The following is a 14036-nucleotide window of genomic DNA, read 5'->3' on the forward strand; positions in this document are numbered from 1 at the left end:
GTTTTTATTTCCTCATTTCTGACCTTCAAAGTCCTGATCCTAAGAATTAGCTGGAAGTTAAAAAATTCATAAAAACTTTTAGGGGAATGTAATGTGTGCAGTGTTGGGGAGTAACGGAATACATGTACCGCCATTACGTATTTAAAATACAAAATATGAGTAACTGTATTCCGTTACAGGTACCGTTTAAAAAGGTGGTATTCAGAATACAGTTACTTTGTTGAAATAAATGGATTACACGGTGGTACTTTCCTGCTTCATATTGTCGCGGGTCAGGACTGTTTGGGTTTTGTTTGACAGCTACGGTCTGTAGTTCCAGGCGGCAGCGTTGCGGTTGCCATGGTTACAGGGTGACGCTCTCGCTCTGCGTGTTTCCTGGGTGAGATAGCACTTTTTTGTTGTTGTTGTTGTGCTAAGCTAATAGGCAGAATGCTACAGGCTCTAAAGAATGTAGCCTCATGGGCAGTGTAGTCCGTGTTGCAGGGAGAATGGACTGCCATACTCGTTATGTGTCTGTGAGCGAGGGAGGGAGAAAAAGGAAACGTACGAGCTGTCATCAAGCAAAAACGGGAGCTGGAAGCATGTAAATATAATAATAACCACTGCAACCAAGAAGAGTGCCCGACGAGCCCAGTTGTAAGTACGCTATTAAGACTCGACTGTACACTGTGTTCGTGTTTTCCTCCTAAACAATAAGTTCCGTTGGAGCAACCTTTCAACACCTCTCTCTGTCTCTCGCAGCAGAGTTGACCCAGACAACAAAGTAAAGCTATTTTTCGGCTACAGTTCAGAGCCGCGGACCTTCAGTAATAGTGATAAATCACACAGAAATAGTACATTCATGTAGTTGTAAAATGCATGATAATATGTTAAGTAATCCAAAGTATTCAATATACGTTACTCTCATTGAGTAACGTAACGGAATACGTTACAGAATACATTTTAGGGCATGTATTCTGTATTCTGTAATGGAATACATTTTAAAAGTAACCTTCCCAACACTGAATGTGTGAGAGTCACTGACTGCAAATCAAATAACTTCTGGCAGATTAGGAGAAAAGTTGATTGATGTGCTCAGCCTTGTCACCTAAACCAAGTTTGTAATAAAAATGTGTAAAAAAAAAAAGAAAAAAAGAAAAAAGTAATCAAGTAAAGTCAAAGTCAAAGACGTATTAATAACTTCTGTCAGCTTTCCAGATTGAAAAACTAGAGTTTGGTCATTATGCTCCCGAGGATGGGGCAAACAAACTTCATTCCTATTGACATTTGATAAAGGCACGTCACATTGATGGATATTAGCTGTCTCGGTCATCTGAATGTAAAGCAGGAGCACTTTGGCGTCTCTAGACAGCCATCCGTTGTTACTGACGGCCTTGTCCCACACAAACTGATGTGATGTGACAGTGTTAGAAGCGCAGTGGCAGTTTAATGTGACGAAGCCAGCTGGCTTCACAATCAATAAACTCACGGTGCTAACTCTAATAGTCTACACCTGATCCATGAAAAAACCCAACAACAGACAAGCTATTTTTGTTTTCTACCATGCACTCAATTTCTTTGGAGGATGTGAAATAAGCAAATATAACACAAGCAATATAAACAGGTTCAAGTTTGAGTGATAAACAAAACCAATGTAAAAAAAAAGTCAAAGGACGTTTGTCATTTGCCACTTTCTTGCAGTCACAGTAAATCTTTGAATTTCTATTGTGCATATGAACAGATATTAAGGTATTAGTTTTTCTAAAAGGTGTACATATTGTCCAAGAATTGAGACACACAGAGAGGGAGACCAGTAGGTATTCTAGTCTAGAGTATTAAAACATGCATGTGTACATATGTACAGAAACACCAAAAGCGTGTGTGATGTCAGGCTGATGAGGCTGATGTGGTCACAGGTGCTCTCCTATTTCTTTTGGAGTTTTGCGTTTCTGCTTTTCTCCCTAGCCGCCAGCGATCGCCTCTTCCTGCTGGACAAGGCTCCCACAGGTCGGATCTTCATCTCAGAGAAGTCGAGGGATGTCAGGTGGCCCTTCCACGGTTCCCAGTTCACCCCCTGACAGCAAAAACAGCAGATTGAGAGAGAAGCTGATTGGGGCAAAGTAGGGAAGAGGAGAAATGCCGTATGTTTAGACAGGAGAGTCGTAATGAAAGGGGGAGACAGCGAGCGGAGAGATCGAGTCGCGAAAGAGGCAAGTGGCATGACAGGCAGGCGGAATGACATACAGTAATAAATATCTACCGCTGCTTCATTTCATGTGAGTACAAACTTGTTTTGACTGTTATTGCATTTTGCCGACAAACATTGCAGGAGACATCTGCAACGGCAATATTATGGATGAAATCTCGACAAGAGCAGAGAAATCCCCTGGCATTTCCTTCGGTATCAGTCTTCCTTAGACATAATAACTGTTGTTGTTACCCGAGCAGCCTGGTAAAAACACTTATGGTTTATAGCTGGTGTGAGAAATGTGTTTTCTTATCACTTCTGATGGATGTTGGCCATTTCTGCTTCACCTCAACAATCCAAAACAAAACAAGTAGAAGTGGGCTGGGGTGAAGTTGTCTTTGATTGCTGACCAGGGAGCAGCCTCCCAGAAAGCTTTTTTTTAGCTTCTTTTTGTTCTTGTTGTTTCCCTATAAGATGCTTAGTAAAGATCCTAAATAACAGGGATGTGTTTTTCCTTCACAGCAGTTAGTTGCGGTACTTGTGTGTTGTTTTAAATCCTAACAGAGAATGTTGTAATATATACTGTGAAAAATGGTTAGAAAGGCAACTAAAAATGCATCTGATCTTCAAAATGGAAATGGAAAATGGATTGCATTCGAAGAGCTCTTTTCCAATAGTTTCGGCTGCTCAAAGTACTTTTATACCACAAGCTGCATTCACCTATTCGCACAGTGCCCACTAATAGAGATTTATGGATAACCTGCTCTGCATCGCGGGTCACAGCTGGACAGTAAATATTGAATTACATATTTTCAGACTGAAGAGGAGTGATAAATAAAAAGAGTAAAAAAGATTTTTGAAATCCAAAAGTTTTCTTCAGTATAGTAAAACACCTAAACTGTTTAGGAGGCAAGCTTTCAGTAATGTTTGCTATAAACATAAAAATGTTATGGTAGAGATGGACTGATGGGACTTGTCCAGAAAACCCATGTTGTTAACTGGTCACAGTCTTCGGGTAATTACAGGGTTAATACAAGTCTATTATGATGTAATATAGTCAGCTACCAACTGGTGAAGCGGTATGGTATAACGATCATACAGTAAAAGTGTGACTTAATGCAGAGCTTAGATTTTATGTTGCCCATCTGGACAAATGGAGCACAAAAGATAAAGGTGCTAGATTTTGTACAGCAGATGAGCAGTATCTTCAAGTCATGACATGACAAGTCATTAAGAAATATGAGTCCAACAAAGAACATATGCAGGCCCTGAGAGATGAATCTGGCCCAAACATCAACATTACTGAAACGGTGTTGGATCATCTTGACATAGAATGGAACAAAAGGAAGAAACATCCAGAGAAGAGCGTTAAATGATCTTCAAAAACACCAGGAAAACTATTTCTGAAGGCTACTTAAAGAAATGATAAAAACGATTTCTTGAGTAAAGGTGTTCAAATCAAATATTGATTTTCAAGCTCATTAGAAATGCACTAGCTGTTTCTGCATGTATGAATGTTTGCACATTTCAATAAATCACTGCACATATTTCCCATTTTCATTAAAAAAATATAAAGAAATGAGTCTCAAGACATTTGCACAATACTGTTGATTTAAATATGCGTGTGTGTGTGTCTTTGTGTATGCTATCCAGAAAACTAGAAAATCAACACTGAATTCAATAAACCAGACTTTACTGCTGCTGAGGGGCTACAGTCTCATTCACTTACCATGCTGTGCCTGGTTTCACCCCATTTGCCGTTAAGGTTGGCCAGGTGGCAGTTTTTGTACCACCAGGCGCCACGGTGACTCAGAGCACAGTTGGTCAGGGCAATGTCATTATCTGAATCAATGGTAGTCCAGGGGAGGCCTTGGTGGTAGGTCATGGCATCACCTGGGGATCATCGAGAAAATTAGGATTGCACCGTTATTACCGTAAGATGGAAGAAATTGAATATAATGCCAAACACAGGGTGAGTCAGTTCTGCAGCACATTTTGTTTCAGCACACTGAGTTATATGTAGACACAGCATAGCTCTCGCTGTGTGTGTCTGTGTCTGTCTGGCTTCAAAGCCCACTTAAGCCTTGCTTTCACCCCTATATAGATACTGTCTATAAGTGACTGAATGTAAGTTTCTGAAACAAATATCCCACCTACTGTTGGGTACATTTCTTTCTCAGCATCCTACAGCATGACCGGTGGGGTGCCTCCCGCTTGAAACCCTTCTATTTTCGACCCTGTCTGTTTCATTGCTATTTTCGCCATCCCCTTTTGGCTATAACTCATTCCATTTAAGTGCCACAGAGAATATAATTCTTGAAAGCTGTTTGATTTGTCTGCACAGCGTCAGCCTTTTATGTTGCCTATAGTTAAGGAGGAAGACTCACCTGCTGTCCCACTGTATTTGCCAATGGTGAGCTTGAACTTCTGCTTGACTGGTGCAATCTTAAAGTTGTCGTATACAGCATACGCTCTCTCTGAGCCCACACCCAAATCAAACCTCAGCTCATACTGAGTAGGAGTGTTGGTAAGCTCGTATATTTTATCGAGACCTGAGGGAAAACACAAGCAGAGAATATCAAGAACACACTAGACATTCCTCTAATGCTCAAATGTGCATGTTTATGCCTGCCTGCAGAAAAGCCCTCTTTCCCAAAACACTGAAGTGCTCACCAATCCAGAACTCCTCGGTTAAGTTGCCAAAACCTGCAATGTACTGCCTCCAGCGTTTCATAAAGTCCAGCTTGCCAATGTTACGGCGCTGAAGCACCTAAAAGTGGAAAGCACTGATAAGTGTTACACAAACATTTCAAATGGTTTGTTCTAACTATTTAATGCTATCATTAGGGAGTTGAGCCCAATCGATATTGGATTTCCAGATTTGATGCAGAAAATACGTTTTGGAGTCTAATAAATTTTTATACACATAACCAGCATTGGGTCAGTTTGTTCACCACTGTTTCTTTGTTATTCAAAGAGAGACTAATACTGGCTGACAGCATTGACCTGCCAATAAACTGATCAGCCTTTATTAGTGATTAGTGATTGATTTAGCGTTGCAGCTTCACACAGGCATGGAGCTAAAAATCTAAACGGAATCAGGTGAGACCAAGAGTTATTTTAGTCCCATGGCTCATTCAGACTCCAAAAGAAATGAATCCACTTCCCATAATACAACCCAGAAGCAAATAAGTGACACGCACATGCCAGTGTTCATGTAGTCACTCTCATTGTTAGACAAAAGTTCCACACTGTGAGCTTCTTTATTGACATCATATCAAAAATTCCTACCAGCCAGCCGCCTCCATCAGTGTCCATGTCGCAGTAAGCTTCTATAGGTTTGGAGCGGTCATTGTTAATATAGACTGTATAGACACCATTCCTGTTATTGCCGTTCTTCATGATCTGAACACAGTCCATGGGGAATGGGTGCAGGAGACCAACTGGTGACGGGGATGTGGTGGGAAGATTATTAGAGGTTTTTTTTCATACCGATGATTTGTAACAGAGTACGAGATGTTAAGTGACGTGGCACAAACCTGTTTTGAAGATGGTTTCTACCACCTTGCTCCTCTTGTTGCCCCTGTAGGCAATAATAGTGACAATGTACCTCTTCCCCATCTCAAGACTTGATGCAGCAAAGCTGCTCTCACCGGCTACAAGCTGCTTTTCAACAGTCTGATGAAAACATATAACAGAACACTGAATATAATAGCATTACATTATGGATTTAACATTTCGGACTAAACAGAAAAGTAAATTGTGTTAGGTTTAATTACTTAGATCTCAATTTTAAAAAGACAGCAAACAGCAACAAAAGAAGCTGATTACTACCAGGTTTGCTTTGTTTATTGCCACAAGAGGTCAGTGTTCTACAGAGATTAAGATTAACGTGCACCTTTAGCCCCAGTCAATTTCCCAAATGTCATTTAAATGACTGAGACTAGAACATGTTGCGCAGAGATTCTGCTTATAACCAGTACAGAATAAGAGGAATTATCCTTCATCCTTCACCTTCAGGTCTTGTTTTTTTGCTGCTAAAGTTACACAAGAAGTGAAAACAACATAATATCTGAGAAATTGCGCCTTTGAATATTATAAGTGTGAATACTGTGCTCTATGGTGCAAACACATCGGTGCTAATCATTATGGCGACCTACCTCCATGTTTCCCTCTTCATCCCTGTAGGTGAGGATGTAACCCTCAATGTCAGCCAGAGGAGGAGTCCAAGTTAAAGAAGCAGAGTCCAGCGTCACATCTACAGCCCTCAGATCCTTGGGAGAATCAATGTCTGGTGGGTATGAGTGCAAATCAAAGTGGATTACAGCTCAGCGACAGTCATTTAGTCATTAATGCATTTGATAATATCATGTATTCATCTGGTAAATAAACGTGTGCTCCATTTACAAACCTTTAGCCCAAAAATTCAAACTGTGAAGAACAAATTAATGATTTCTATAAACAATAGGTGCTTTTACATGGTTTTTACTGATAATGTTAGTCCTTCATCTGTCTATTATTTTCCTCTGTGAACCTAAAATGTAGAGCTTTTGATTCAGGCCGATTAAATTGGCAATTTAGATTTTCAGACTTTCTCCACATGAAACACAGCACAAGATATGACAACCGTCTACCTGCACAGTTACCATTTGCCTGTGCAGATAAGCTAGTACTTATGCTTTCTTATTTAAATGCTTTGGGAGTTTGACCTGAAGCAGAAGCTGAGGTAATTTGTCTGACACCGAGATGCCTGTTAGAGCAGTTGGAGCTTTAACCTCCCATGGCTCAAGAAATTAGGGGAAGTCTATGCCACCATAAGGTGCAAAATCATCCCAAACCATTTTCTGTTTGTATTAAAAAATTACTTGTAAATAAAAGGGCAAAACAGCGTGAAGAATGACATTTTGAGCAGCACCTTGGGTATCATAAGGAGAATGAAACGCTCCTGACAAATCTGTGAAACAGTTTGGTTCGAGACAGCTTTAAATGACATAATAATGGTGCTTTTTACTAGGTCCAATAAAGTCACAAATGTAATAACATGTTCCTTTATGTGTCCCAGATGATATCGTTTGACACAGTAACGCTCCTGTTTGAACACAGCACCACACTGGCCTTCTGCCCACTGACGAGTTACGATGAGAAAAGTTTATCATCCAAAACTCGGTCATTTGCTGCCTAATTGAAAAAGACCCAGCTTTCACTTAGTGCTCCCAGATGATTTTACAGATCATCTGTGAATCACAAAGATGCCCCTGTTGTAACACGATCACCACGTGCTGCTGCTTTTTACTTCAAACTAACCCCTGAGGCACGCCATGTGACCTGACCTCCCAGGCCTCTGGGAATCATATTCCAGTCAGAGAGGTGGTCTTCGGTACTTTAGAGGTTCCAAACAAACAAATATTGACTCTGTAATTGCATGTTAGATCTTTGATCCCTCTCAATACCAAGCTATGCCAAGAAGTACAACTTATTCCAATGTTGTTTGTCATCAGAAAGAAATGTAAAAAGATTTCTAGTCAACTCCACAGCAGTCAAGTCGGTGCAAACTGGTGGTCTCTTCATCAGAAACTCACTGAGTTTGAATCATCTGCAGCTGCTCAGAGAACGTGATGCCTTTTTGTCTTTTTTTCCAACCAATATACCCCCAAAACTAGGGCATATGTACTTTAGTAATAATTTACTGGTCTCAGGTTCGGATATTTTTATTACCAGTATAAAAGCAATAACATGTTTGAGCTTTTGAAAACACCTGGGACTGATTACTAAAAGAAAGTACTGATGGACCCTGTGCAGCTTTTCATGTCTAGTAAGAAAGAATACTAAATAAATTGCTTTGGATGAACTACAATTTAATGGTGTCTTCCTCTGCCTCTGTAGGAAATTGTAAGAAATTCTGACTGGTAGTTTTTGTGCAATACTTCTGACACATAACAAAAGGACACTCAAATGTTGCTGTTCATTATCAAGGAAATAATCTTGAGCTGCACCATTGTTTATTCTTTTGGGCATTTTCCATCTTGCCATGAAGTGTCATAAAATTTAGTTGCGTAGATTTTTGGGGGGCTTTCTCATCCTAACAGCGAGTCAGACCCACAAACAGGTAAACACTATTTAAAAGTAATGGGTATTTTCAGCATTTACAGCCAGTTAAAGCTCAGAGTTGGCTCATGTAAACATTCAATTAAGGACTACTTTAATAGGAGAAACTGGTTTTGCAACATCCTGCTCCTCTGCCCAAATGCATCAATGTATTTAACAGTAGAACCCAAGCCTGCAACAAATTTAAGAGAAGAAAAATGACCTTTTTCAATGTTTCATAAGAAAGAAGAGTTTCAATATCGCCAAAAGGGGGGAAAAAATCCACTTGTTCATATTGTATTGACCTGTCTGTGCTTTTGTTGAAATCTTCCTGGTTGCTTTGTCCCCCTTGATGGCCCAGATGTAGACAGTGTAGAGAACTCCAGGCCTCAGGCTAGTCAGCATGTAAGAGGTCCTGTCAGACCCAACAGGGATTTCCTCACTAGAGCCCTCAGAAGAGGTGTAGGTAAGGATGTAGCCATCAATTTCTGCCTGGGCTGGATCCCATGACACAGTGAAGCTGGATTCTGTTTCATCTCGGGCTAAGAGGTTAGCAGGAGCATCCAGTTCTAAAGGAAGATGTTAGTAGAAGAGGTTTACTGCACTACTCATGCACATTTCAAGAACTGCTTGTGCAAACTACAAGATGTGTTGTTTCATCTTTCACTACATCAGGGGGATGAAACAACTTTTTCTATTTTTTACTAATTTTCTATAAGCATTAGTATCATGATTGTGAGTACGTGATGAATACTGATGTAATACTGATGCTTTTTAAGTTCACTTTGTCCATTTAGAAACCTGGTGGTTTGCGTCATATTTCACAGGCCCAAAGTGGTTTAAAGGAAATGACTAGTCAGGACTTCAGTTAGAAACTATTCAGCTCCTAAGTGGTCTCTTTAACTGTGTTTTCATCACATCTAAAATTATATCTACTGATTCCTGCCTTAATGTGGTCTGATGATCCACTTAAGATTTTCTCTCGCCAAACAGGTGAATAGGAACATCCAGTTCTGTACAAAAACATGATTAAGAGCATAGAGAACAGAATAAAGACAGATTTGGAGGCTCTAAAAATCTAGCACCAGGCGAATTACTTGATTTTTGTGAAGAGGATTAAAAATTTAACTGCCTGTTTGATTGTCAGAAAGGAGAGTACTTATTACTTGAATATGGTATTTATATTTGATGATGCACGGAGAATTTTTGGTCAAATATTCCTCTGATATTGCCGAAAATGTCTTGTTTTTCTGTCAAGAAACATTTCAGTTTCAGCTGTTTTTTTCTATGTTATAGGTCCAAGGTGCTGTAGTTTGAAGAAGAAAAGTACTTGTGATCATCACAGTTCAAAAACTGCTGACATACATTATGTCATGGCTGAAAATGGCTTTAAGAGAACTCTTCAATCCATGCTTCCCTTGCAATCAAAGACGCTGAGAAGCAACTGAAATTAACATACTGTTGAATAAAAGATGTTGAGATGAAGTTCTCCAATATGCTGGCTAACCTGAATGGATCTGAGTCTGCATGAATCAAGTCCTTCGACTGGAAAGGAACTATAAAAGGAGCAACCGCTCCAAATAGTGAGCATAATAGTCAATGGGAAAGAGCAGGCCAGACTGCCTCCCTGCACTGCAGGCATGACTGACTCAGAGGAAATCGCTGGGTTGTTCCAGTACATGCTGTGAGCTGGCACATGACTGCTCAGGAAGAGCTGAGGTAAGTTATTGGGGAAAAAGATGTCTGGGCTGCTTTCCCCCTTATTGACCCAAAGAAGAATTTGGCAAGTAGATGGATGAACTGATGAATGGATACATTGGAAAATTGCTTTAAACAAACAAGCTGATTCTGATTGGTCTACCATCTGAGAGACATTTTTTTAAGGTTTACAAGGAGGTTGACTTGCTGTCTTGTCAGAAAAGCTGTAATTATGGGGCATCTGAAGCTCTAGGGTATTAAACATGAATTTACTAGTCAGACAATTTGTTTTAACAAAACTGGCATCTGACACCTGTCTCAGCTTGTGTTGAGATCTTCCTGCTGGCTTTGTCTCCCTTGACAGCCCAGATGTAAAAAGTGTAGAGGAGCCCAGGCCTCAAACCAGTCAACAAATAATCAGACTCATCGGCCCCCACTGGGATTTCCCCACTAGAGCCGTCTTCAGAGGACGTGTAGGTTAGCATGTAGCCATCAATTTCTGCCTGGACGGGATCCCATGAAACACTGAAACTGGATTCTGTTTCATCTTCTGCTAAGAGGTTAGCAGGCGCGTCCAGTTCTAGGGGAAGATATTAATACACAAACTCTAATGATGAATATTACAGTCATCTGGAATATTATGGGTGACAAATTAAATTAATCTAAAACAAGTGAAGGAATATCATAAATCCAGTTATTTGGTTGATAAACCTTGTGAAAACTGTGTGTCAATGTGACGGTAGACCAGTGCTGACAATTTAGAATTAATACTTTTGGAGGAATTGGGAAGGGTTAGCAATTTACTCAATCATGTTCAAACAACCATGTTAAAGTCAGTAATGGTGTGACCAACTCGATTCTTCAACACAGTTGAACTCTTTTGGACAAACTATCTTGTCATTTCTTTAAGTAGTCTTCAGCATTAGTTCTCCAGGTTTCTTGAAGGACATTCGACAGAAGATCCAATGTGTTTTAAACACAGCATTAGACACTAACTGATGTACCTCTCTCCTGAGGTTTTGATGATGATTTTACTAAAAAAAGTTCTGTGGCACTGATTTGCAGTCTGATTCCTCTGTGATTTAACATTCCTCAGTCTTTTCTCCCTGTTTCCCTTCCTTAAGAATCACTTCTTGACAGCCACCTTTCCACTGAGACCATTTCTGACGAGGCTTCAGTGAACAATAGATGAATCTGAAGGAGAAATGCAAACATGTTCCACTTTGCTGACCAAAACTAAAGGGCCAGACACATCTCTCAGATCCTGTGGCAGGACTTTGCTGGTGTGTTTCCTATTTCTTATGGACAGGACTTTCAGGTACTGTTCATCTGCTGTAGATAGCCTACCGCTTCTTTTTCTCCTTAAATATTTTTGAGGACACACTACACATTATCCTGATATATGCCAAGATTTTGGCCAACAGGTAGTTCGAAAATAATATTTTATGCCTGTCAAACTGTGTTATCTTTGGCATTTTTCATAGATTCAAACAAGAAATGGGAACGAATTATATGTCTCTGCAACAGGCTGGTGGTAATAAAGAGCCTGAAAATACAATTTAAAATCAGTTCTTTGCAAAGTTGTGTGTCATGTGTAGACACCAATAAAGCCAGGGGAACTATTGCTCAATAACTCTTTAGAAAATTACAAGAAAGTCTGCCTCACTCGGAGCAAAATTTTAAAAAAATGAGGGATGACTCAAGACAATATTGTATCTTTATACGTAACATAAAACATATTATCATGTAAAAGGCAAGGAAATGGGTTTTGTTTAACTTTGATATTAACCATTTAATGCTGTGGTTTGAAAAGAAAGTTAAATTTCTGAGACCTGTCTCAGCTTGTGTCGAGATCTTCCTGCTGGCTTTACTCCCTTTGACAGCCCAGATGTAGACAGTGTAGAGGACCCCAGGCCTCAGGCCAGTCAGCGTGTATGAAGTACTGTCAGACCCAATTACAATTTCTTCACTTGAGCCCTCAGAAGAGCTATATGTTAGCATGTAGCCATCAATTTCTGCCTGAGGGGGATCCCAGTGCACCCTGAAGCTGAACTCTGTCTCATCTTGGGCGAAGACGTTAGTAGGAGCATCCAGGTCTGCACAGGGAGTTGTAGTTAGTAGACACTGGTAAAAACACGTAATTACAGCTGTTGCAAACAGAAAAACTAAAAAAATCAGCAGTGCGGAGCTTCACCTGTATCTAGAAGCAGAAGACACTGGAATAGATGTCAAACTTGGATTATACTCTGTGGTGAGCTTCAGCAGCTCTCTAGCCTTAAACAACAGCCCCTCTTATATAAAGCTGTTGTTTTTCATATATATATATGAAATATATATATATGAAATATAAACATATATAAGAAAAATCTTTTCAATGGTATCCAAAAATACCACATTCAACTATTTCGACACATTTTTTGTTGAATCCAAGTTTGACGGCATGACACACTGATATGTAAGCAGTGGTACTAGGAGCTACTTGTAAGCAAAGAACATGCAAATTCTACATAGCATACATTTTACTAAGAGCAGGAAAACATTGTTAAGAACTGTTAAGAAACTAAAGTCATACTATGCTGTAAAGGAAAACTAATTCTATTACTAGCTCAGTCTGTTTCACCAGCTTGTGCCGTCACAGTCATTGAGATCCTGATGCGTAAGGATATTTTTTAAAGCACTCATACTTCTTGTTCTGCTGACTTTCTTCCAAAAATATCAATACCAGCAGACAGCAACAGCTGCTAATCTGCACAACAGCCAGATTAAGAGACATGAGAAGTGTCTTGCTCTGTTGACCAAGCAAAATGCTTCTGCTCAAACTTCTTATGAACATTCAGCCCGAGGCTAAACTGGGCTGCTTTTAAATGAGGTGTACCACCTAATTATGTTAAACAGCGTTTTTCACACAGAGTTCAAGTTCCCCTCTTGGCAGATGGATAAGAGGGGCTGGTGTGCTAAGTGTGGAATGTCTATGTTAATGCTTTTCACACATTGTCAACCTAGCATGCACAAGATCAAGAGGTAGTAATTGACCAATTATCTGTATGTTTTTTAAGGTCGTACATAAAGGAGCTTAAGTAAAAGAGACCCTAAAATCAACCTTACTTCAGTACACAGACTGCTCCAAGTTCAAAGGAAGCAAAGAACAGTTGCGCTTTTGATCACTTTTCAGACAATCAAAGGCTATTGTGCAATCGGTAAAAAAAGAGACAGAAGATAAAAGCACTTGTGTACACTTTCAGCACCATTATTAAAAAAAAGAGGGGATAAGAGTTTCTTTTTTCTGCCTTACCTTTGTAGATATTCCTAGCTGACCTCCAAAATACGATTCCTCTGTGGGAGTCTTCAATGACTGACAGCCAAATAATCAAATCAGTCTCTACTGTAATGTTTCCCCTTTCAGCACTTACTTGTTTCAGCTTCTGTTGAACTCTTTCCGCTGACTTTGTCTCCCTTATAGGCCCAGATATAGACAGTATGGAGAACTCCTGGCCTCAAGCCTATCAGCCTGTATGAGGTACTGTCACGTGCTACAGAGATGTCTGAACTGGATCCCTCAGCAGAAGTGTAACTCAGCATGTATCCCTCTATATGAGCCTGGGCTTGATCCCAGGAGACTGTTGCAGTGTCCTCTGTTACTTCGGTAGTGACGAGATTTGTTGGAGCATCAATATCTGAAGACGTAAAAAAACAAAGAAAAAAAAGCATCAAAAAGAGCTGAAAAAGTCAAACAACCCATTAGAAATATGTTCATATATGCATCCACATACATCCCACACGTGGATACTAAATGTATAAAACAAAATTCTACATAAAGAATATAGAAAAAGAAAATAAACATTGAAGGAACAGAAGCAGAGGGGACTGTAGAGAAACTGTGCACATGTTCTGAACCAGAATACTAAATACGGCTGCTGAACTCACTTAAAGGTAAAGCAGTGAAGTGGTATTTTTATTAAATGTAAACACTAGCTAAATGCCAGATTTAAATGTGTGTTGTTGAGAGTTTCTTGACATCATTGGCACAGTTTGCTTCCTCGGTATATTGAGATAGTCTGTTCCAGATTTTGGGGGCATAAACACCAAA

The 14036-nt window shown here is 39.8% G+C and overlaps 1 protein-coding gene across 4 annotated transcripts in view; it reads right to left on the reverse strand.

Annotated features, from left to right (window-relative positions):
- Positions 1-1015: 1015 nt before the first annotated feature.
- The window catches only part of tnn (tenascin N), a 45107-nt gene continuing 32086 nt past the window's right edge, over positions 1016-14036 (reverse strand). Inside the window, exons 9-19 of one of the 4 annotated variants that reach the window (XM_006786517.3) lie at positions 13360-13623; positions 11782-12045; positions 10263-10529; positions 8557-8820; positions 6328-6458; positions 5707-5845; positions 5459-5610; positions 4841-4937; positions 4555-4719; positions 3897-4060; positions 1016-2053 (exon numbers count right to left, since the gene is read on the reverse strand). In XM_006786517.3, the coding sequence (XP_006786580.1) occupies positions 1904-2053; positions 3897-4060; positions 4555-4719; positions 4841-4937; positions 5459-5610; positions 5707-5845; positions 6328-6458; positions 8557-8820; positions 10263-10529; positions 11782-12045; positions 13360-13623 (2057 nt within the window). In that variant the 3' untranslated portion in view covers positions 1016-1903. The remainder of the gene's footprint in view (positions 2054-3896; positions 4061-4554; positions 4720-4840; positions 4938-5458; positions 5611-5706; positions 5846-6327; positions 6459-8556; positions 8821-10262; positions 10530-11781; positions 12046-13359; positions 13624-14036) is intronic. The other 3 variants (XM_035905959.2, XM_087832051.1, XM_035905960.2) reach the window with 3 other exon arrangements.

This window comes from Neolamprologus brichardi, chromosome 18 (assembly GCF_056152115.1).
Source record: "Neolamprologus brichardi isolate AB-2024 chromosome 18, ASM5615211v1, whole genome shotgun sequence".
Lineage (NCBI taxonomy): Eukaryota > Metazoa > Chordata > Actinopteri > Cichliformes > Cichlidae > Neolamprologus > Neolamprologus brichardi.